Source organism: Chelon labrosus, assembly GCF_963514085.1.
Source record: "Chelon labrosus genome assembly, chromosome: 6".
Lineage (NCBI taxonomy): Eukaryota > Metazoa > Chordata > Actinopteri > Mugiliformes > Mugilidae > Chelon > Chelon labrosus.
Genome location: NC_140342.1, coordinates 25,488,221 through 25,512,391, shown reverse-complemented (window position 1 = coordinate 25,512,391; position 24,171 = coordinate 25,488,221). Strand labels below are relative to the sequence as shown.

Here is a 24,171-nt window from a genome sequence, read left to right as displayed (position 1 = left end):
AAAGCTGTATTTTCTGCGTCCAGACCACCAGCCCACTGCGCAAAGACACGTTCAAATAACGTCTTTTCAACGTCGGGCAAAACGGCATTCTGGTTTGTTTATTCACGGAAAATATTTTTAAAATGTATATTTAAATGCACTGGATCATGTTTAGGTAGAAATATATATACATACATAGTTAAATAAAGTGACATAGTAATGGTTTTAAACTGATTTTCAACCACAGCCGTTGACCGTTGACTGTTTCTTTTCCCGCCACAAGATGGCGTCCTGGTCCGCTGTTGTTGTTGGAGGTTTTGAAGCTCCCTCCCTGCCGGTGATTGACCTCCTTCCCGCGGTGACAGCTTCCTGCGAGGCTGGCTCAGAGACTGACTGCTCGCCCCCACAGTAGGATGTACCGAAGAGAGAAGAGGGCTGTCGGAGTTTAAGCTGGTCGGCATGCAGTGGACCAGGCTGGGGGAGTGAATTTCAGTTATTTTTCAGGGAACCGTGAATGCCGCTGGCGGATACAGGTGAGTGCGGTGCGAGTCTTTGCTCGGTGCTAAGCGCAGAAGAAGTAGTTTTTACTTCGTTGGTTTTTAGTGTACGCAGCACTGGCGGTGGGGTCTAATACGTGTCACTTTGTGGCGTCACGACAGACTCCGTTCAAAAAACCTGGCAATTAAGAGTTGTTCTATTTAGCAGCACATTTACACACATCGCAGCCACTCGTTGTAGTTAATTTCGCCTTCAGTAGCCGGTGCTCTTATATTCGGCGTATATTCGTACAAATACAACAACACGTATGTCAATAAAACGTCTACTTTCGTACCCGCTTCACACTTGCCATCCACGGCGTCGTGTTGTGGTCCAAGACTGGGTGAGGCTCTTTTTAAAAAGTTGAAATACTACAAAAGAAAATGCGTGTAGGGGTATTGCATGCAAGCCGAATATATAGTGGCGCCGTTACCTTCACAAAACATATTATATTTTATTGTCTTAAGTGCGCAGTGCTGCCCCGCGTAGCAAGAATGCAGGCTTCGAAAAGTGGTAATTTTTTCAACGGAGTTTGGTATGATGATTCAGGATTGTTGATTCTTCAATGACACCTCAACCTGCAGCCTGTATGGATAATGCAGAGAGAGCTGCGACATGTTGTGGAGTCAACTCATAGGATTTTCACATTTAACAGAAATTAAGACGTGAAAATATAATGACTGGTCTTATATTGATAAGTTTGCTGGTTTAGTGTGTTTTACATCGATTTGCATGATTACTTACTGTCTACTTGTTGAAGAGAAATTACTCTTAAAGTTTTAATATTTAAGGTTTAGATGTTGTTCTTGGCTTGTTCTGCTTCAAATGTTACGACAGTGTTGTTAAACCTAAGTTGGACATGTTTCTAATTGTAGTTAAGCACAGGAAGTAAAACAAAATACAGGATCCGTCTTTCATTCAAGTCAAAATAATGAAAATATCTAACAATACACAGACGCGTGGTGCATTTGTAGGACATTGTTTGCACATTGTCAAGCTGCTTTTTATTCCCTACTATTGCTTCACAGGCATGAGGCCCCTGCTTTTTAGTGATAACGACATTTTATGTAAATTTATGTGAAAAAATAAATATCTTTCCAGAGGGGAAATGAGTAACAGGATGGAGGGTTCGGCGGGACCAGGCGCCGGGGCGAACGGACCCGTCTCAACGCCCAGGACCCCGGCGAGCGCCAACGTGGGCCCACCCCTGTCACCGGAGGAGCTGGGGGACGAGCAGCAGTCGTCCCTGACGGACGTCACTCAGATGTGGATTAAATTTGCCAAGACTTTCGCCATCATCCTCCCCATCTACATCTTGGGATACTTTGAGTTCAGCTTCAGCTGGGTCCTGATTGGACTCGCCACGCTCTTCTACTGGAGGAAGAACTACGGCACTAAAGACTACAGGATAAACCGAGCCTTGGCTTTCCTGGAGCATGAGGAGAAAGTAGTGAGGAGAAGTCTCCCGACAACTGAGCTGCCTCCGTGGGTGAGTCCTAGCATTGTCTTTGTTTGTTTTGACTCTGGTTCAGGCCTCCCATCTCCTCTGGGTGATCTCCCAGTGAACATCGAGTATGTGGTGTCAGCTGGTAGATATCTCTGACCTCCCCGCCTCTGATTTTCCTTACTGTCCTTTCTCAGAATACTTTGACGAATTTATTTTGAAATTTGAGACACTAGAGGCGAAACAAACCACCTCCCACTTTTTGAATGTCCAGCGAAATGAAAGGACCAGACGACAGCAGCCTGCAATTTCTTTGTTTGGGTTAGAGGTTAACCACTTTAATGTGAGGTGGTGCAACCACTCTGGAAACAGACTTTTTTTTTTTTTTTTTTTTTTTTTGAGACGTGCGTCAGCTGATCTCGTCAAAATTTTATGGTTTTGGACGTTAGTGGCGCCCAGAATGAACAAAAGTAGGAGCCTTTAAGTTCAACTTCATACGTTTCAGCAAATAGCCAAACATTTCATCTGAGGTAGTGATCTTTATTAAAGGAAAAATGTTGTGTGTGTGCACTGAAATACAACTGGCTGACGACGGTAGTATGGTTTGTGCACACACTATCTGTTTTGGCTGGTTTCAATTGTCTGCATCAGCTCCCTGGGGGGGATTTCACCATTTTATTGACTGAAGACAGAGACTCTCTTGCCCCCAGTAACATTTCTCTGAGACATGCATCATCTGTTCTCATCAAAAATGAGTTAAGTTTAGTTAAGTTGTCCAAAACGACCAAAAAATGGGAGCCTTTTGAGTTGCTTCCTAAGTTTCAATGACTATCTTTTTGACTTGTGACGTAACAACCTGCATTAAAGGAAAAAAAAAGGTTGCGTGTGCACACAGAAATACAACTGCTGATCATTTAATTGGCTGAAAATAGAGACTCTCTTGTCCCCGGTGACATTTGTTTGAGACATGCATCATCTGATATCATCACAAATGAGTAGTTTTAGTCAAGTTGTCCAAAATTACCAAACAATCTTCAATGCTTCATGAGTTTAAATGAATAATAACCGTGTCTGCACTCTAAAATATGGCTGCTGAACATTTTATTGGCTAAAAAGAGAGACTCTCTTGTCCCAGTGACATTTGTTTGAGACATGCATCATCTGATATCATCACAAATGAGTAGTTTTAGTCAAGTTGTCCAAAATTACCAAACAATCTTCAATGCTTCATGAGTTTAAATGAATAATAACCGTGTCTGCACTCTAAAATATGGCTGCTGAACATTTTATTGGCTAAAAAGAGAGACTCTCTTGTCCCAGTGACATTTGTTTGAGACATGCATCATCTGATATCATCACAAATGAGTAGTTTTAGTCCGTTGCTTCCTCAATTTCAACGACTATCTTTTTGTCTTGTGAGGTAACAACATGCATTAAAGGAAAAAAAAAGGTTATGTGTGTGCACACAGAAATACAACTGCTGATCATTTAATTGACTGAAAATAGAGACTCACTATAAATGTAGTATGGTTTGTTCACACATTGTCTGTTTTGGCTGGTTTCAGTTATCTGCATCAGCTCCCTGGGGGGATTTCACAATTTTATTGACTGAAAATAGAGACTCTGTTGCCTCAGTAACATTTCTTTGAGTCACGCATCATCATATCACGTCAAAAATTAATAGTTTTAGTTAAGTTGTCCAAAACGACCAAAAAATAGGAGGCTTTAAGTTGCTTCATGAGTTTCAATGAGTATCTTTGTTTCTTCTGAGGTAATAATCTGCATTAAAGGAAACAAAAGGTTGTGTGTGCACACAGAAATACAACTGCTGATCATTTTATCAGCTGAAAACAGGGACTCTCTTGTCCTACACCCGTCTTACAGTAAATGTAGTAAATGTTTCTTTCACACATTGTCTGCTTCCACACCCTGGGGTTATGTCTAAGATGTTCCCCTGGAGGATCACAACAACGACAACGAGGACTAAAGACGAGAGCAGCATGTTTGACATTTGACACTCTGACGGGGCAAACTAGACTTTGTCTGCTTGTTAATGTGGTCTCATAAATAGTCTTAGGAGAAGGTCATGCATTCTGCACTTTGTTCGGCGGTCCACGAGCTCACCGTCCGTTCCAGGACCTAATTAGCTGAGATTAGATTCATTTCAATCCTGCCCAAAGGAGTAGAAGTCCTCTTCGGAATCACTTACTGTACACAGGGATCCCTGAGGCTGGCATGAAAGTCACCCAACTTGTTCTGGTTGTCGCTTTCGCTGCGCTTTGGTGTGGCTGTTCTTTCACTGAGCGTTCGGGCCACAATAAGAAACCTGTGTGGAGAAGGAGGCGGAGGCAGGCTGGCCGCATGCCTTCAACATAGCTGTCATTCTGTCTTTAGGCACACAGCGCTGCCAGGTATGGAGACCAACAGGGTGTGGGCTCATTGCATATGCGAGCGATCCAGTGCTAGCTCTACGAATTAGTTTGTTTGGACTGCAGTGACTAATTTCATAACCGTGCACATACAGAAGAAAATATGCAGGAATATTATACTTGTGTATTTGTTTATTCAGGAATGAGAGCCAATATTACATATCAGTGAAGAGCACCTCTAGGATTACAAGTTAATGTCAAGGTTAAGTTAGAGTCCGTCTGTTCAGAAGTGTTTTCAATCAGTGTGATGAGACTGAGTTCCTCGTTTAGTTTAAATAAATCAGGGATTTGTCTCAGTCTGATCTTCACAATACGTGTTTGTAGAAGCGTATGACGGCAACGGAAAAAACTGTTGTTGCTGCTCGTCAGGCTGGATAAAGTTACAAATCCATTCCTGAAGAGTTTGAAATCCACAAATTCACAGATTGAGAACAAATGGAGGAGATTTACTACGACTGTTCCCCTCCACAGGAGTGGTCCTCCAACAAAGATCACTCCATAATAGTCCGAGACATCCCAAAAGAACCCAGGGGAACCTCTAAGCAGCTAAAGGCCTCTCTTTTACTGGCTAATGTTAATGAATCCACCATCAGGAGAACAATCATCAACCATGGCGTGATGGCAGAGTGGCAACATATACTTGCTTTTGCACCTCTCAGATATGCAGTATTGGCTCATTTTCCTGAATTAAACTATACGTGTAAAGCGTATTATTTCCGTTACATTTGTTTGACTGGGTCCTCTTTGTCTACTTTCAGGGCTTGTGTGAAAATACACTAATGTTTTTATGCAGAAATGTAGAAAATGCTGAAGGAGCATCACTGTGAGCATAAAGACCTTGTTGCCGTAGAAGTAGTTAATTGAAGCTGGCAGTTTCACCAAGTTTAATGTGTTTTTCGAGTAATTTAAATTCATTTTTTGGGAATTGCACAATTTAAATAAATCGTTTGAGGAAAATTTTAAATAAGTTTTACTCACAGCAATGAATTTTGACCTGCGTGGAACTCTGCTATTCTATACTACGCTATTAAAGTCTTTAAAGGCATGATGAAGCGTTTGCAGACCTGAAAACTACACAGAAGCCGACGCCCGATGACTTCGTAAGTCATTCTACTGTCACACTGTGATCGATGGTGATTCCAGATTAGGAACCGTGACAGGCCGAGCAGATGGCAGGTTGCCAGCGAGACCCAAACCGCCGCTCCCGTCCCGTCGCATCAACACGTCCATTATCACCCGGACCCTGAACAGCAACACCAGAGTGGAAAAGGTTTTGTTTTGAGCACGGAGGCGTAGAGTGGAGCAGTTTGACAGATGTTGGACAGATGTTTTAACCCACAACAACGTGGCTAGCGGGGCTTTTCTATGTAAAACCAGCTCACTGTGTGTCTGATTAAAGAGAACTGAGCAAAAGGATGTCAGAAGATGAACAAGTCTGTCTGATAAGCAGCGACTATCAGCTGTGAACTTTGACACCGAGACGCTGACGGTGAGTCCCTGTCCCCTTGATGCGGGGCGCTTTATCAGCTTCACCTCTGTAACACTGACCTCCACTAACCAGAAGTTCACTGGACGTCCCAGAGTCAAACCTCTGCATAGAAGTAACTATCATCAGGGTAGTAGTGAAAAATTAATTAGGCTGCAAAAAAAAAAAAGTCCCAAACTTAATTAAAGAGATGACATCTTCACATAGTTTTATCTGAACTGAAGACCAAAATCCAATCATCTGACTGGCCTGAGTGATTAATTGATTAATCACACGCCATCCTTTAACATGAATGAATGAGCCCATTGATGCTCCTTGCAGTGGCTGATAAATACTTGTGTAATGATAAATGTAATTGGCTTGATGAACAAATATTTCAGCGCATTATGAAACCACAGGGAGCCAGAGAGAAATCAAACTCTGGATCAGGAAAGGGATTACTTTAAAAACATGACAGGAAATCTAACTCTTGGACGGGAAGCTGATCGAACGAAGACGTGCACCGATCAGGCGTAACATTATGACTAATACTGTGTAGGTCGCCCTTGTGGTGACTCATCAGAGAATGGACATGGACCTTCTGAGGGTGTCCTGTGGTGTCTGGGAACATGATGTTGTTAGTGGGGGGTACTTGCAGGGAGGGGCCTCTGTGGATCATCCCACAGATACTTGATCAGTTTGGGATCTAGTGAATTTGGAGACCAGGTCAACACCTTGTGCTGTTCTTCATGTTTTGTTTCTTTAGTTGTTCCTAAACAGTTTTAGGCTGCATCCTGCTGGGGATGTCTGCTGCCATCAAGGAGTGTCATTGCTATGGGGTGGGGGTGCCTGGTCTGGTCTAGGTGGGTGCTACATGTCTGAGTAACATCCACACCAATGAATGCCAGGTCTAAAAGTTTCCCAGCAGAACACTGAATTGTCACAAGATGGTGAATGTTATTTACTTCACCTGTCAATGGTCATAATGTTGTGGCTGATTGGTGTTTGAAGCATGTGACAACCAGAGGTAAAATATTGTAGAAATATGGCAAATCTCTGGAACCGATGACAACATTAGTTCTGTGAAAATCTCTTTCTTCTACACCAAACAAGTTATTTTGCCACCAGTGTGATCCCCTGGAGACTCTTAAAGAGTTCAACTTATCTTACTTTGTATTCACCTGCATCAAGTGTGCACCGTGCCACCGTATTAAGTCCAACAAACTTCTAAATCAACCTAATGTAGGGCTGTGTGATAGTTGAGTAGCTCTGCAGTGCGTTCAGAACAAACACCTGCCTCCAAGCTGTTCCCTAAAAACAGTTTCAGTTTATTTTAGCGCGGTCGAGCCTCCTTTGTTCTCAAGAAATTAGAATAACAGCAAAGAAACTAAAAGTTAATTGGCAGAATATTTTTACTTCCTTCACAATAAAAACAAAACAGAGATGGATGGTTTAAAGAAAGTTAATATTCACCAGCGTTTTAACAGCAGACGTGCTTAGTCACATTCTTTTAATGTTGGTTTTTATTTACTTTTCAGGCTTGGCTACGTGCTCAATCTAGTCCTATAATTTTTAAAGCTCCGATACCGCTCTCCCGAACACCAACCAGGACGTCCTTCATAAAAACGGTCACATTTACTGTAATAAAATCTAAATAAACCCCATTACGCGTCGTGTTGGGATGCAGGAAAAACGACTTTGATCTTCGCTGAAGTGTAAATTTCCTTGTCTCCTTTCGGCATCGCCGTCTCAAACAAATATTCCAGGAATGAGACTTGAAAGGCGGCGTGGGCAGCGGCTCATAGTTAGCGGGCCAAGAATGCCTGAGGTAATGGTGCGGTTTTATCTTTCTGAAGACAAACCAGTCCACTCCGCTGCTCCCTCGCTGCTGGCGGACACAAAAAGAAGCTCTGACTTGGACTGAGTGCTGGTGTTTTGTCCGGGAGGCAAATAAATACAGTCTCTGGACGCACATATAGCCAAGTAAAACTTTAAAGGAATTATTTGCGAGCAGAGATCTTGCAATACCAGTTATGATGCCTTTACATTGGGAGATAATCCAGTCTTAGTGTGTTTAAAAAGACAAATGCATCTACAGTCTACTGCTTAAAAGTTTTTGTAACATCCGAATTTTCTACATTTCTGCATAAAAATGACGCAAAACATCATCAGATTTTCACGCAAGTCCTGGAAGTAGACAAAGAGAACCCAGTCAAACAAATGAAACTGAAGTATTAGGAAAACGTATCATTTGTACTCATCATCGAGTTGCATAAGTAAGCCAACTTTCGCTTTCAGTATCCGCTGTGACCCCCTTGTGCAGCAGTGACAGCAAATAATTGTTTCCGGTAACTGCTGAACAGTCGTCCTCAGCAGATTGGAGGAATTTTAAGCCCATTCCTCAGATATTGGCGGATTTAAGGGCATGCCTGCACTTATCTGCTATGGGGTGGGGGTGTCTGGTCTGGTCTAGGTGGGTGCTACATGTCTAAGTAACGTCCACACCAATGAATGCCAGGTCCAGAAGTTTCCCAGCAGAACACTGAATCATCACAAGATGGTTTAAATGTTATTCACTCCTCCTGTCAGTGGTCGTAATGTTGTGGCTGATCGGTGTAAAGCTACAGTGTAGGTTGGAACCCTCTTGACGAGTCATGGCATGGTTTGGAGTTTGTGTTGAGTAATTTCTGGGTGTGACTGAGTCTGAAAGATGACACTCGGCTATAAACTCTTTCTTTTTTTTTTGTCCTGCGTAGATCCATGTTCAGATAACCAGGTTTGAAACAGTCTCATTTAGGGGCTGGGTTTATTAATTTGAAAGCTCCAACATAAAATCCTCGGCTCAACAACATGACATCCCTGTGAGAGCACAATGGCTGGATTTAGAACGACAGAGCAGAGCTGCACAAAAGCTAAGACACGTCAAAATAGAGGGACAGTAGAATCGAATCGGGAGCTTGTGAACAGGAAACAGATCGATTGAGGATATCTGCAGCGATGCTCAGCTCTAGTCTTACACCGTTCAGCCTTTAGAAAGACAGACATGAAGAAGTTGGTACAAACAGCAGGCCTCTGTTTTTCTCTCCTCCTCCTCTTCCTCCCACTCTTCGTCTGTATGTTCTGGTATGACCCGACATGGGTGGAGATTCCCTGTTCTTTTGAAGAGCCAAAGGGCGGTGCTCTGCTCTGCTCTGCTCTGCTCTGCTCTGCAGCACAGACGGGAACAATGTGAAAGGCCTCCTCTGCTTTTACTCACAGAGCGTTTGTTTTGAGGCAGTTTTTAAAAGAAACGACGACTATAAATGATCTATGACTGTAAATGCTGCTGCTGATGTTAGACTGCCAGACTGCTTTGATTATTGCCCAGTAATAAAAATGTTGCGGCTTCTAAACGCACGGTGCTAGGAAGACATTTTTATTGATTACAGAAAGACGGGATCATTTATAATCATCTGATTTCACTAATGACTCAAACCAAAAAAAAAACAAGCTGAAACAACAGAAACTGGTCCTTAAAACTAAGAGATCCCACAAGGGAGAATAAATAGTGGCTGTAATGCATTAGCAGCGTAACACCATGCCCACGTCTGGGACATGCTTAGTGTTAAGGATGTTACAAACTCTGCAAGAAGCAAGAAATTTGGTCAGGTAATTTATAGTTTATACTTTATACATTGTGGGAGATGCGGGAGACGGACCACTAGAGGCACTTTTCTTAGTATTTTCGGATGTCGGCCGGTCATTTTGACGACTTTGCATCACGCGTTCATTCAGCATGCACCCACACACAGTATCTCGATCTCCACCCAGGAGAGATTAGCGGTCGCACTGCGGATATTAGCATCTGGAAGCTAACAGAGTGGCCGCTAGCATTTCCGCCCTTCCTCATTGACCACGCCCACTTCCAGTTTCTCAGAGAATAGTTGCTGGACACAACGCAAAAAGAAAAGCTCTGCTCCGTTGATGTGTCGAGAACAAACTATGAGAACAAATTTCTTGCGTCTTGTGGAGCATTAGTCTCCAAGGATACTGAGCAGTGTCCCAACGTCAAACCATCATTATGTCTGTGAAGAGTCCAGTCGACTCTAGGAGAAGACAAGGAAAGACTTTAGGAAGCTACAGACTTTGGGACATTTAAGATCAGAGCAGGACTCAATATTACAAGATTGAAAGTTGGATTTAAAGAGGATCCGTGTTATGGTTTACTCACTTCTGCCCAGAAAGCATCCTGCAGTTTTGCATAATATCTGTAGAGAAGCTCGGTTGGTTTTACATCTACTATTGTGCGTCAGGATGCTGTGGGTGACTACAGGACGCGGCCGCATGTACGAATCCATCTCGTCCTTATAATTCAGTTTGTGCTTCCCTGAACTGCAGTCTATTCTCATCATATCCTAGACGGCCCGTCTCGCTCCGTCCCAGACTAAATATAGACCAGTGTCTCTGCTCCGTGTAGGTTTCCTGTTTCTGCTCCTTTCACCAGCTTCTGCAGGTGATCTGATTGAGCAGGTTTTCTTTCTTGTTGTCTCGGAGAGGAAAGCTGCTGATCAGAAACTTGCTGTTTAGTCAGCACCGTGGAAACACACACTAGTGCTTTGTTTTTGAGGGTGTGGCCGGAGAGGCGGGTCAGGATTTCCCAACAGCTGACACATACTTGAATCATGAGTCTCTCCCCACACTCGGAGATCGTGTTTACTTTCCCGAACAATTACACAGAAAGAAAACCTCTCGAACGGCGTGAAGGAGCTCCGCAGACGCCACGTCTTCACCTCAAGTCTGATCCTGCGCCACAGTGTCGGAGGTGGGATCAAAACATGGAGCGTGTTGCTTCAGGCGGATGAAACGCGATCCTTGAAGGCCTGTCTGGAGCTGTTCTGCACTGTGCAGAAGATATTTCACAACGTGTACACCCAATCATGACGACTGGGAGACGGAGAGTGGACGTGCAGCGTTCAAACTGAGCGACAAACGTGGAATAAATGTGATTAGATGCTGTTCTGGTGTGGTTTTGTCATCAGGGCGTGCAGCAGTCCCATTGAAATGAATGAGGAGGCTGCATTTTGTTGACACCGTGCTCTTGTTGGTGGTCAACCTGCTAATCGAAAAAAATGAATCTTCTAATTGTCTCTAAATCAGTTATTATTGTTTTATGACTTTGATCTGTGCATTTAAAACCCAGGCCTCTGTGGATCATCCCACAGAAACATGATCAGTTTGGGATCTAGTGAATTTGGAGGCCAGGTCAACACCTTGTGCTGTTCTTCATGTTTTTTAGTTGTTCCTAAACAGTTTTAGGCTGCATCCTGCTGGGAGCGTCATTGCTATGGGGTGGGGGTGCCTGGTCTGGTCTAGGTGGGTGCTACATGTCTAAGTAACATCCACACCAATGAATGCCAGGTCCAGAAGTTTCCCAGTATCAGTGTTATTCACTTGTCAGTCCTGTCAGTGGGTTTAATAATATTATTTACAGCCAATGATTAATTGGGAAAGTGAAAATACTTGAAACCTTCCTTATTTAATCGTGTCACGGTGGATAGTCGTGATCAGTAACGGTACACGCGGCTAAAACCGTCTCTCTGCTTGAAATCTAAAAAGAGTTCAGAACAACAAAACATAAAAATAGTCGCTGTAATATGAATCCCTAGGAAACTCCCTGAGAAGCCGATGTCGTCATCGGCTGGTTTGTTTATGTGTAGGATGCTCGTCTGTTTGCACGTGGACCGGATCGTGTGTCGCTCTGGGACGCATGGGCTCGTGGAGTATAGTGTTTATATATAGTGGTAGTAGTGTGTAGTATGAATGCAGCAGGCTGTCGTGTGTCTGTACGTGTTCATCACTCAAGCAGATAAAATACCGTCCAGCGTGTACCCCCGCCTCTCGCCCTATGACGGCTGGGATAGGCTCCAGCCCCCCCGCAACCCTCCACAGGACAAGCAGTTACAGAAGATGAATGAATGAATGAACCTCTAAGTGATTTAAACTGAGTCCTGGTCTTAAACGTCAAAGTGGAACTACAGTGGTGTGTTGAGGACACTGTAATCTTGAATTACTTTAAACAGTAGACCATGGCTGCAGCTCTAATTCTGTATTATTATAAGTCATTTAATGAGTTTAAAGTCCTCTCCAGTACTCTGATTTGCAGCTTTTCTTTGTTATATTAAATAAAACAACCAGTCTGAACTATCTAGATGAAATAATGGACGATAATAGATATATTATTCCACACTTTACTGATCTGTAAAATCTTATTTAACACTCAGAAGACAGAAGCTTACAATGTGCAGATACCTGTAAATAGTTTATTGTATTCTGCAGTAGTAGTTCATCTGTTACTGACTGATTTTTAGGTCATTTAAATCTAAATTAATTCACATCACAGAAATGACAAAGCACACGCAGACTATTCATGTGTGTCTGTAGAGCTGGAAGCCTTCTCAGCCGTCTTGTATTTAAATACACTGAGTTTATGACCTCTTACACCACCACCATTGCTCATCAGCCTCAGGCCTGAGTGTTTCTGCAGAATCCTCCCCAGTCTGTCCGTTATGTAACACGCCTGTCAACAGCTTTGTCGCTGCTGCGCTGACGTCCTGCCACATTATGTCAGCGAGGCGGAGTGTTCGTGGTCAGGTCGTCAAACATGATGCAGCACTTCGTGGCTGCTGTTTTTGTTTTTTATTTTTCCGTTAGAGATCCGTCATTTGACAGAGCAGCTGAGAGCACAGCCAAGCCACAGGCATGACTCAGTCTGTGGACGTCAGTTGGTTTCAAAAGCTTCCCAGCAGAACATTGATGGTCACAAGATGGTCAGTGTTAAAATATTTGCGTCCATCAGGATTTTCTGCATTTCTGCATAAAAATGACTCAACACATCAGTGAATGTCGTGAAAGTAGACAAAGAGAACCCAATCAAACAAATGAAACAGAAATATTCTACTTGTGCATTTACATATTCAACAATATTAATCATGTGTTCATATCTGTGACCAAGTGAAGCCTTGTTTCCAGTATCTGCTGTGACCTCCTTGTAACTAAATGTTTCTGGTAACTGCTGATCAGTGGTCTACAGCAGCTTGGAGGTATTTTAGCCCGTTCCTCAGAACAGAACCACTTCAGTTCTGAGATGTTGGTGGGTTTCCTCACATCAACTGCTTGCTTCAGGTCCTTCCTCAACATTTCTATTGGATTAAGTTCAGGACTTTGACTTGGCCGTTCCTAAACATTCGTCTCGTTCTTCTTTAACCGTTCTTTTGTAGAACCACTCGTGTTCTTGGGCTGCGTGACCCAGTTTCTCTTCAGATCTTCACATTCAGCTCATGGACAGATGTCCTGACATTTTCTTTTAGGATTCACTGATAGAATTCAGAATTCATTGGTCCATCAGTGATGACAAGCCGTCCTGGTCCAGATGCAGCAGAACAGGCCCAAACAAGGACATTAGCACCCCCATGTTTGATGGAGGGATGAGGTTCTGATGCTGGGATGCAGTGTTGATTCATCTCCAAACAGAGATTAACTAAGTTAATCCGCTAATAAACTACAGTAGTGTTACAGAAATATATCCCTTGTCATATCGTGTTTGCCTTTTAGACATCTTTAGTTTATCTGCTTCCGAATAGCTCAATGATTGCCGTTATGTAATGTCTTAATGCCATTATGTGTCAGTCTTCAGTAAAATTAACAGAGTCTGATAAATGTTCTGCATAATTAGTTTGATGATAATAGGGGATTTTGTTTTTCATTTCCAGGTCCATTATCCAGATGTGGAGAGAGTGGAGTGGCTGAATAAGGTAAGCACACACTCACGTTATCCATTTGGCTTGCACACTACCTGTGACCCCGGCCCAATGCTTCCACCTCCTGTAGATAAAGAGATGTAGAAAGAGAACAGGGTACAGAGAGAGAGAGTCTGGTCCCTGGAGGAGCATCACTTACTGTAAATGTTTAGAGATATTTCCAGTAAGAAGTTAATGGACGTGGATCGCCAGGAAAAAAGCTTTTTAATGTGCAAACCTGATGTGGTGATGATTGCTCATCATACTAGATCGATCCAGGAGTTTTCTACTTTAAGGGAAAGCTTTCAATTTATGTTCCAACTGGGGAGAGAAATTGAAAGTGCTTTAGGTCTACCATAAACCAAATCCATCAAAACTTCCTCTTCTTCTTCTGTTTTAATGGTGGTAGGCTAGCGTGCTAAATAATCCCAGAAGAGGAAGAAGAAAAAGAAGTACTATCACGTGACTAAACATGTCTGCTGTGTGTGTCTGCTCCACAAAATGCAGCTCTGCAGCCGCAAACCCAAATGATTAAACTAGGGACGTCCCGATCAGTATCGGTATTGGATCGTAATCAGGCTTCAGCCAAGCCTGAGGTTTAGTAGTTATTTATTTTATGTCTGTTGTAAATTGAAAGCTCGGCCCTGTAGCTTTAAAACGTCTTCTTCTTGGTGGTGGTTGGCTCGCGTCAAAGCAAGAAGAAGACAGAAGAAGAAGAAGAATAAGAACACCACTGAGGAAGAAGAAGACTGAAGAAGAAGAAGACTGAATAAGGAAAACAAGACTGAAGAAGACTGAAGAAGAAGAACAAGAAGAAGACTGAACAAGAAGAACAAGAAGAACACTGAGGAAGAAGAAGACTGAAGAAGAAGAAGAAGACTGAATAAGAAAAACAAGACTGAAGAACAAGAAGAAGACTGAAGAAGAAGAACAAGAAGAAGACTGAAGAAGATGAACGAGAAGAAGACTGAAGAAGAACAAAAAGAAGCATAAGAGCGAAGAAGACTGAAGAAGACGAAGAAGAAGACTGAAGAAGACGAAGAAGACTGAAGAAGAAGAAGAAGAAGAAGAAGAGTGAAGAAGAGGAACAAGAAGAAGAAGCATAAGAGTGAAGAAGATGAAGACTGAAGAAGAAGAAGACTGAACAGAGAAGAGAAAAGTTTCCTGGAGAAAATATTCCAGAGGATCAAAATAGACCTTAAATAGAACAATCGTTGAGCCTTTCATCAGAGAGTCTCACCAACAAAGCTCTGAAGCCGACCTCAGCTTCCACTGTGTGCTCTCTGGTGGTTATAAATATATCTCTGATTCTTTCTTCTTTCTCCTCCCGCAGACGGTGAAGCAGATGTGGCCGTTCATCTGCCAGTTTGTGGACAAGCTGTTCAGAGAGACCATCGAGCCGACAGTGAGGAACGCCAACCCCCACCTCCAAAGCTTCTGCTTCACCAAGATCGACATGGGCGACAAGGTGACGTCTAAAAGCTGGTTCAATGGGAAATGATGCTCATTGAAAATAGGTGTTAGGTGTTTAGATCTTTAAGTTTTCAATATTCAACCTGTGTTAGTTTTTTTTTTTTCTAGAATAATCCACATGCAGATCTGAAGTCTGAGTTAAGAAGCTAATAATCAGGAGATATAAAAACCTGTCGCATCTTGTCTTTGTGCAGCCGCTCAGAGTGAACGGGGTGAAAGTTTACACGGAAAACGTGGACAAGAGGCAGGTCATCATGGACCTGCAGATCAGGTAAACCTCCTACAGACGCCTGACTTAGACCTGACGGATGGTTGTACTTCAGTTCAACGTCCTCTGAATCTTTGTTAATATCAATTCTCAATCACAGACTGGTTGAACTTTTAGCAGAAAAGGTGCCTCCGCCAACGTTATAAAACAATCGAGCATCGCTAGCATTGGGCATTGGCGCATATGTCTGTGGACTTTTTGGTATTTTGTGTTTGGTTTTAGACTTTTAGAGAAAATAAAAAGAGCAAAACAAGAGTTTATTTGATGTTTTTTAATTTAAAAAGCAAAAACTAAACATGTTAAACAAGTAAATTTACCGTTCGTCGTTTAATATATGAAAAAAGAAAATAGGAAAAGAAGAAAATTTTGTAGGTGAAGAAGAAGAAGAAGTTGCTTCTAGCACTCAATGAAAAACCTTTTCTGTTGTACCTTTTCAGATGTTATTTTAGACTTTCTGACACAAGGTTTGTCATGAACCATGTGGTGACCCACGCCTGTGAGGGGCTACTCCCCGTTTCATTAAAAGGAAATACAGCTGTTTTTTGTATTTTGTATAAGTTAAATGAAGCCTAATATTAACAACAGAATAAAGGAAAGGTTTTCTATTTCAAAATAAAAGTCAAATAACAGTTTTATCTCTGGTTTTAGTGCCTGTTGTAATAAGGCTGGGTGACGTGGCCATTTTTATCTTCTGTCAACATGAACTTAAGACAAAACATGATTTAAAAATGGTTGTGTTTATTAAAACTACATGGCATATATAATGTTAAATAGTAAGAGGAACTATTGTGTTTTACAACCTGGACCTTATTTCTGACATAAAATACGATCGTTTACTCACCCATATAACTTTGGTGTCATCTGGAGTCGTTCGGATGATATTTAGATCCAGTGGAGCGCCGCATATATCCATATAGTGGGAGTGAATGGGGCACCGAATCGCAGCCTCTAAATAACGCATTATCTGCCGCGAAACTCGTTTGTTTCACCAATATTTTGTTATGATACGCTAGTGCTATTCCCCGTTGAGTCCAGAGTTACCTGTTATCTATTCGCGGACGTGCAACAGTTTGTTGTTCTTTGGCCAGCTGTTCCTCTCTCTCCCCCCACATCCTCTTTTCAACGAGCTCCTCATCCGTATACTCTGGCTCAGAAAGGTAAGAACATCAATCATGAACAAAGTCGTCGTCCACAACCTCGGAATCGAAAAAAATATTCAGCCATGTTGCAAAAAACTAGCAGTAGCAAATTACAGGTAAACTAGCTCAGACATGACATCATCCAGGTCAGAGATTAGTAGGTCAATCTCCAGACCCCGGATGATGATAACAGGTAACTCCAGACTCAACGGGGAATAGTACTAGCATATCATAACAAAATATTCATGAAATGAACGAGTTTTATGCCAGAAATAAGGTCCAGGTTGTAAGAAACAGTAGTTCTGCTTCAAGGGTGATCAGATAACACCAGAACGGACTCAAACCCCAGTTGGTACCACCAACAGGCTCCTTGCATCCTATATATGAGCATCCATCTATTGGAGCCAGTCGTGACTCAAAGTGGATGGATGCTTGTTTTTCAAAAGGCCCAAGAAGCATGAGTTTGTGAACAAGTGGAGACAATGAGAGATGTTTCATCTCTGCAGATCATGTTGGGTTTTTTTTGGTTGTTCTGTCAGCCTAGTGGAATTTAATCATCAGACACACCGTTTAAAACAATTCAGCAACATTACAAATGTTGGTGAATATAATGCATATATGTTGTGAGGTTTCTTGGATATTTTATTGTACTGTTATGTCCCTGAACTGTGGTGAAGTTAATATGTTCATGTTTTCTTGCTCTAGTTTTGTGGGGAACACCGAAATCGACGTGGACATCAAGAAGTACTACTGCAGGGCTGGAATCAAGAGTATACAGGTACGACGGCAGTAATAATAATAAACGTCTTTGTAGATGTTATTATCAGGCTTAGTTTGAAGGAAAATCCATTAGAGCAACGTCAGACGGGTATGAACTAGAGATATTTCATTTCCGAAAACAATATTGCTTTGTTTTAAAATAGACTTTCAGAAATCTAATGTCGTTGTCGCTTCCAGAGATTTGTGGCTTCTCCTCAATATTTTCCCTCTAGTTCCACGTCCTTCGTGTGTCTTTGCTTCTGTGCAGCTCGTCGTCATGCTTTCAAAATTAAAATCACCTCATAGTTGGAGCTTCTGTAAATGTTGCGGATCTGACTCACACGTCCACTTAATCTCGCCGTAGAAGATTTGTAGAGGAAGAGGATGCAGGAAATGGCCTTAATGTAAAATCTAATAAATCAGAGGGCGTCAAACTCTTTTAGTTCAGGCGCCGCATACAGCCCAGTTTGATCTAAAGCAGGGCTGGGCCAATAACATAACAGAATAATAACCTAACGACAACTCCAGACTTTTACCATTTGTTTTAGTGCAAAGAAAAAGAACAAGTAAATCAGGAGAATGTTCTCGTTTTATAAACTATTCTTTAAAAACATTGCTGTCTGCTGTTTAGTCCTGGGTCTCAGTGTTTGTGTTCTGTCCACTTCTCTTTTACTAAAACAGTGGACAAATTAGGGATAGCAGTTAGTTTCAATGAAAAATTGCAATCATGTACGTCATTTTTGCAAATTCATGGTGCGGGACCAGATTAGACCATCTGACGGCCCGCTTTTGGCCTGCGGGCCGTATGTTTGACACCGGTGTTTTAAATGAAGATTGATTTGAAACCAGCACTTGTAGAAATTATCTGTTAACATTGTCTAAAAGCTGAGAGTTCATGAGTTGTGGCGTATTCGTTCTCCAAAAAGGGTGGAGGTGAATGGTTAACGTAATTTAGTTTCCGTCATAATTTTATTATACGTCTGAGGTAAAAATCTTGAAAACAAATTAATAAACCACATGAACTCATGACTGACATTCACAGGAAACTGTGTCTCTGCCTTTATTAGTTTTAGACTTTCCTTCGACCGTGGCCTCTGCCTTCACCTCTGCAGCGGCCGATTTACATAATGTGTTGACACAAGACAGATAAAGAAGACGTTATCCACTCAGCTGTTGGCACAGGATCAGGCCATATTTGCTGTCTGGAGACCAGAGAGAGGGAGAGAAAGTGAACAGAGAGAGAGATTTACCGGGCGAAAGTCAGTATTTGGCTTTTGTGTGTGGCTCGGGTTTTATAGCTGCAGTCTCGGGTCGCAGGCCGCTGAAGAAATGAGTAGTTTACAGGGAGAGAAGTCATTTGTTCTTTTCAACTTTTTATTTCTCTTAACTTAAAGAGACAGCTCCCGCTTCCCGGTGCTTCCTCTGACTGACCGGAGCTTCATCTGCCGCCGCTGCACACCATTTAGAAAGCATCTTCCTTCCTTCGTGCGGGACCGAGCTGCAGGAATAAACAGAAGGCTATCTGCAATCTTTTCCACTGCGCCCACTTTGATGAGCAAAATGTCCGTATTTGATTACTCAGAGCGAAACCGCGACCAAATTTGGTGCTGCAGGCCCGGCAGTGTGCATGTCAGAGGTTTGAGTCACCAGGGCTGGTGGGAAAGCTGCACCCTTAATAGTTTAAAATAATCCTTACAATGCGTTAAAAAAAACACTTTTTCTGTCTTTCCTTATCGAGTTTAACATCCATGACTGGTCCCAGATTTCAGTTTCCGTCCCTTCCTGCTTTTTGCATCGTCATTAAAGTCTTGAAACAATAGGAATTATATTGGCCCGTCTGTGTCACCTGGAGCCAGGGCCCCTCAGAGGCCCCCGATGAACACTAAATGCTAAGCTAACGAACGCTTACGGTCGACAAAGGAATAAGCGACTGACCCTGTGCTGTTGTTGTTTCTTCTTCTTCTCCTGCAGCTTCATGGAGTGATGAGAGTGGTGATGGAGCCTCTGCTGGGGGACATGCCTCTGATCGGAGCTCTGAGCGTCTTTTTCCTCAGGAAACCTGTGAGTATTTAGTTCTCGTGGGGGCGCAGCTGCAGAGTAGCTCGTCTGACATGCTTACAAGTCTGTTTTTAATAATAGTATAGGATCATTTCCAACATTTTGTAGGAGAATTCCTAGGATATCCAGTGTGTTTTTGGTAATTAGGAGCCAAATAAACGGTGCATTTGTGTTCTGCTTCCTTGCAATTAATAGCATCTTTAGCAATATTCACACAGGATTAGTTTTACCTGGGGACATGTGACGTGCCATTTAGAAACTGCTCCCCTACGTTTGTGTTTTGTGGCTCATTTGCTCGGGATGTTATTTAAATTCACAGACAGTATCTCTGGTTGTGACGTCTCCGCTTTCACTCCAGAATTTACAAACTACCTGTCAGTATTTAAATCAGCTCCACCTTTACCGATGGATGGATGGATAGAGAGAGAGATAGATGGATAGATAGATAGACAACTTTATTGATCCCTTTGGATGGTTTCTGCAGGGAAATTGACACCTCCATCGCACACCGCACTGTCGGACATACATGTACAAGAATTGAATAAAAACGAGTGAATAACCCCCAAATACCCAACTCCCAAAAGAGATTTATAAATAAGTATTGTGTTTGTACATGGTTTGTTATTGCACGTAGAGAGGATTATTGCCCATTCTTATTGCACACTATTCAGAGGAAGGGGATTATTCAGAGGAAGGGAAACCATCCTACAGTCCCTTCTTTTTGTCTTCCTTCCCCCAAGTAAGTGGTTGAATAGTTTGATAACCTGGGAGACTGAGTTCCTCAGTTTGTTGGTCCTGCACTTTGGGAGGAGCAACCTTTCCCTGAAGGTGCTTCTCTGGCTGCTGATGTGCAGAGGGTGCCTGGCATTGTCCAGGATACCCAGACGTTTGTTCAGCGTCCTCCTCTCTGCTACGGTCGCCAGCGGGTCCAGCCTCGTGTCGACCACCAAGCTTCTCCAACCTGAAGAGGTCTGCTTTTGAGGTGCTGCCGCCCCAGCGCACCACAGCGTAGGTCAGGACGCTGGCGACCACAGACTGGTAGAAAACCGATGTGATGAACGCATTAACGCACCTCTGAATAAAACCCAACCCGTCTAAAACTGCTGCCACCCATATCATCCATCTCATTATCCGTCACGAGTTTGTTTTTCGGATGGTTTTGCGCGTTTAGTGTCTTGAGAGTGGGTCTGCACGGTATGCAGGGACATCTTGCACTTTGCACCCAAACACCTGTCCAAACTTTGATTTACAACACAGCCTTCTTCGTTCTTGAGTGAAAAGATGCAGAAAACGTGTGAATCAAACAAAATTCTTTAAAAAAAATAAAAATAAAAACGCATCACAAAGATGCAGATTCCAGGTGGATTAGTTTTAACACAGGACGTCTGTTTTTGAAGATAACTGGAGTAAAACTAGTCCTGTTTGTCACAGGCACCTCAGCAGAATTTGAATAACATTGTCTAATTAAGGCAGCTATTTGGACGTCAATACGAACTACTCGTGTGAATTTCATTACGGAGAAGAACTTGGTTGAATCGTCTCTGAGAAAACTCCCAACGCATCCAGTTTGATTCTTTTGATTCAGCTTCAGATAAATCGTGCATTAGATGCCTGAGATTCTTCACAGATTTTATTAATTTAGTTATTTATCTAACTCTGTAATCTGCAAAAACTGCAAGCGACCCACGACCTCGCTGCCAACCGAGCGCAGCATTTTCCACTGCAGCCTTCCTGAACTCTTTTATCGGCGCATTCCTTCTCCCTGACTGCCGTCTTCCTTCCTGTGCTTTCGGCACAGTTTATCTTCCAGATTCAGAGTTTGATCCTGGCACCCTGGGGAAAAGAAGAAGAGTCGCCATCAAAAGCTTCTTCACCCGAGTGTGGAATCATTAGAAAGAGCAGCCATGAGTCATTTTATCTCCCGTTATCGCAGCTTGTTCCAAAATATGCGTTGCATCCCCAAGATCTTTAACTCAATGTCACATGCGACTGAATGTGACATTGCTTTCAACTGAAGAAAGCTGCACATTTTTACATTTATGAAGCGAAAACCAAAGAATATTCAACTTAATTTGGTTGGTTAAGCATCAAAGTGGCTGTCAATTAATCAAGTAGTCATTCCAGCTGCATTGGGTGAAGCTGTGAGGTGTCAGAGTGCTCTTACACTGCCTACAGTAGGGCTTCAGTTAAGCTAAAGGTGAAGTTTTTTTCCAGTTTAAACTATTGAGGTGTGACAAAGAGCATCTAACTGTTGGTCAGTTGTCTGCCGCAGTCGTACTTCAATTAGTTTAGCACATAACCCACAGCATAGGGTTTTATTTTTTGGCGGTGGAGGTGTTTCTTCGCCCTCTTCCTCCCTGTGAGCCACAGTCGTGTTGTGACAGGTTACCTCGCTGCACGCCGACAGTGTGACTCAACAGGAAGTGGAGTATTGTTCAGTATCAACCCGTTTGTCTCTACTGCTGTGTGTTCTGCTTTTCGTTTCATTTATTTATTTTTATCAGGTGCCAGATGTGGTTTCAGGTTGTAAAATAGCACTCGGACTTCACTGCACCGCCTTGGTCTAGACCAGGGGTCACCAACCTTTTTTGAAACTGAGAGCTTTGTATGAATGAGCACATTTGCAGTACTTTGTTTAAAGTCGCCTGTTTTATTTTTGTTAAGGTTCCCGCGGGCACCATGTTGGTGACCGACCCCTGGTCTAGACCAAGCTGAGGCTTCTGGGTCTGACATATTAAGCCAACACTAAAGTACCAAGAACTGTAGTTCCTCGAATGACCACTAGAGGCTTGGGGATGGGGATTGGCTTCAAAAGCGAGCCAATCCCCATAGAACAACTTTACTGCAGAAATGAACATGTTTACAGTCCGGTGCGTCGGCGTCACCCATCCGCCTCTTCTCCACGTTTTGTCTGTAGTTGAATTAGCTTCAAGCTCAGGGGAGTCCGCAACATCCAAGATGGCGGCAAAAACGTAGCGCCCACACTGAGTTTCAAAACTGCTCTTCAGGAAATCTATGGGTGACGTTACAGACACTTCGTTCACCTTTACAGTCAATGCTCTTAAGTCTATAATAAACAATACCTTCTCTTTTATAAAATTGTCTTGTACAATCCATAGACTGTACATAAATATGGACAATGCGTCTCCACTTCCTTGCATTGGTCAAACTGACGCTATTTTCCCGAGGATACGGGCGGCGCCATCATCTAGCGACTTTGGGGCCAATTAAAACTGCGCTCTGCTCTAACTCCAATAGTTCCTAGGAGATTAATTTATCTTTTCCAACTCTCACGGGACCATATCACGGGGAGGTTGGCATGGCAACTTGTAGTGATCATGATGTCACGTCCTGTTTCTGTAGCGTCAAATAAAACGAAAATTATCAGAAAAATGGACACTCTGCATTATATTAACTACCCAAGTATACTCATCCACTAACACGGAGGGGGTGGAGCTTATGACCTATACTGCAGCCAGCCACCAGGGGGAGCTATACTCCTCCATCGTCCATCTTTATACAGTCTATCGGCCAATCACGTACAACCTCAGGGTTATTTGAAGAATACCAACAAATTACCAAACACATGTTCCATAGAAGACAGATCCATAAGGTTATGATTATAACACGGTTTGGTTGTCCTCTGTCAAGTACCTTTATTTTTCACCAAATACCTGCAAAGCTTTTGTTGCTTTCCAAACGTCAGCGCGCTAATATGCTAATATTAGTTTGCCTTAACATGTTTTCGGCTTTAAGTCAAAGACGCTTAGTTAAACCAACCAAAGAGTAGCATATAGTACGTCCATTTTCTACTTAAATAAGTTGTTCTGACATGACTCGTAGTGGTGCATAGTTTCACCGACGTCACAGACTCACATATCAGGCATTGTCTGCTTTTGTCTGGTATGCACTATTTGAATATCTTGGAATCTTTCCCGCTTGAAGAAGTTGTAATGAACCCGGCCGGCTCTATTTATAACGTTAATAAGGTGCAGCTTTAGCCTCGTATGTGCTTTCACATTGTGAGATTATGGAGTTGTCAAATCAATTTTTCTTGTAGACGTAGAAGATGTTGAGCAAGAACCTGAGCGCGACATTTCACTTTTAATCAGTTGTTTAACATCTTGGCATCTTTAGTTGTCAAAGATCTGGACCACATCTCAACCAACCATGAGAGCTTCTGTTGTATTTCAGTCAGATTTGTTGCTGCTCATCAAGCAGAGCTGCCTCGATTACAATCAGGTTGAAGAATTATTGTCCAGGTAACCGTAGTAACAAAGATGAGGCTGACATTTGCATCGTTTAGTGCTGAATTACAACTGAAACCCATTTAAAGGAGCTTTCTTTTTCATCCTTAACTGCCAACACAAACAGAAAATGTAGTTACTCGAGGAACGTCTTTGTAAACCGGACGTTGGGGTGAAACCTTCAGAAAGAAACCAGTGCTTAAACCAGTTTAAAGAAGTGCAAAGAATATATATATTTTGTTTAATTTCTTTTGGTGTTTTGCGTGGAATCCCCCCTCTGCTTGTATGAGCTTCCTGTGCTAACCTGGCAGAGCAGTTGTGGTCCACCATGATCTACATCTGGAGTGCTGTCTAGACCACAGACAGACGCTGTTGACTTTCAAACCGTGAGGTTCAAGAGGCTTAAATGTTCGATTTACTTTAACAATTGGTGCAGTTTGATTGTTGCTGCTTTTAGGATAAGTTTGCAGGGAATTTAATCTAGTTTCATGCGTCAGTTTTCTTCACTGCTCTTCTCCAGCTGTAATGACGTCCTCCGGCGTTTGACATTTAAAGCCTCTTTTATAACCTTTTTCAGCTTAGCACTCCTTCCTAATCT

General features: G+C 42.6%; 1 protein-coding gene across 2 annotated transcripts in view; it reads left to right on the top strand.

The window, feature by feature from the left end:
* Window positions 1-351: 351 nt before the first annotated feature.
* esyt2a (extended synaptotagmin-like protein 2a) overlaps window positions 352-24,171 on the top strand; it is a 44,381-nt gene continuing 20,561 nt past the window's right edge. For both annotated transcript variants that reach the window (XM_084546443.1, XM_084546444.1), the window contains exons 1-7: window positions 352-512; window positions 1,618-2,005; window positions 13,603-13,644; window positions 14,963-15,097; window positions 15,297-15,373; window positions 17,215-17,287; window positions 19,240-19,329. In XM_084546443.1, the coding sequence (XP_084402569.1) occupies window positions 1,625-2,005; window positions 13,603-13,644; window positions 14,963-15,097; window positions 15,297-15,373; window positions 17,215-17,287; window positions 19,240-19,329 (798 nt within the window). In that variant the 5' untranslated portion in view covers window positions 352-512; window positions 1,618-1,624. The remainder of the gene's footprint in view (window positions 513-1,617; window positions 2,006-13,602; window positions 13,645-14,962; window positions 15,098-15,296; window positions 15,374-17,214; window positions 17,288-19,239; window positions 19,330-24,171) is intronic.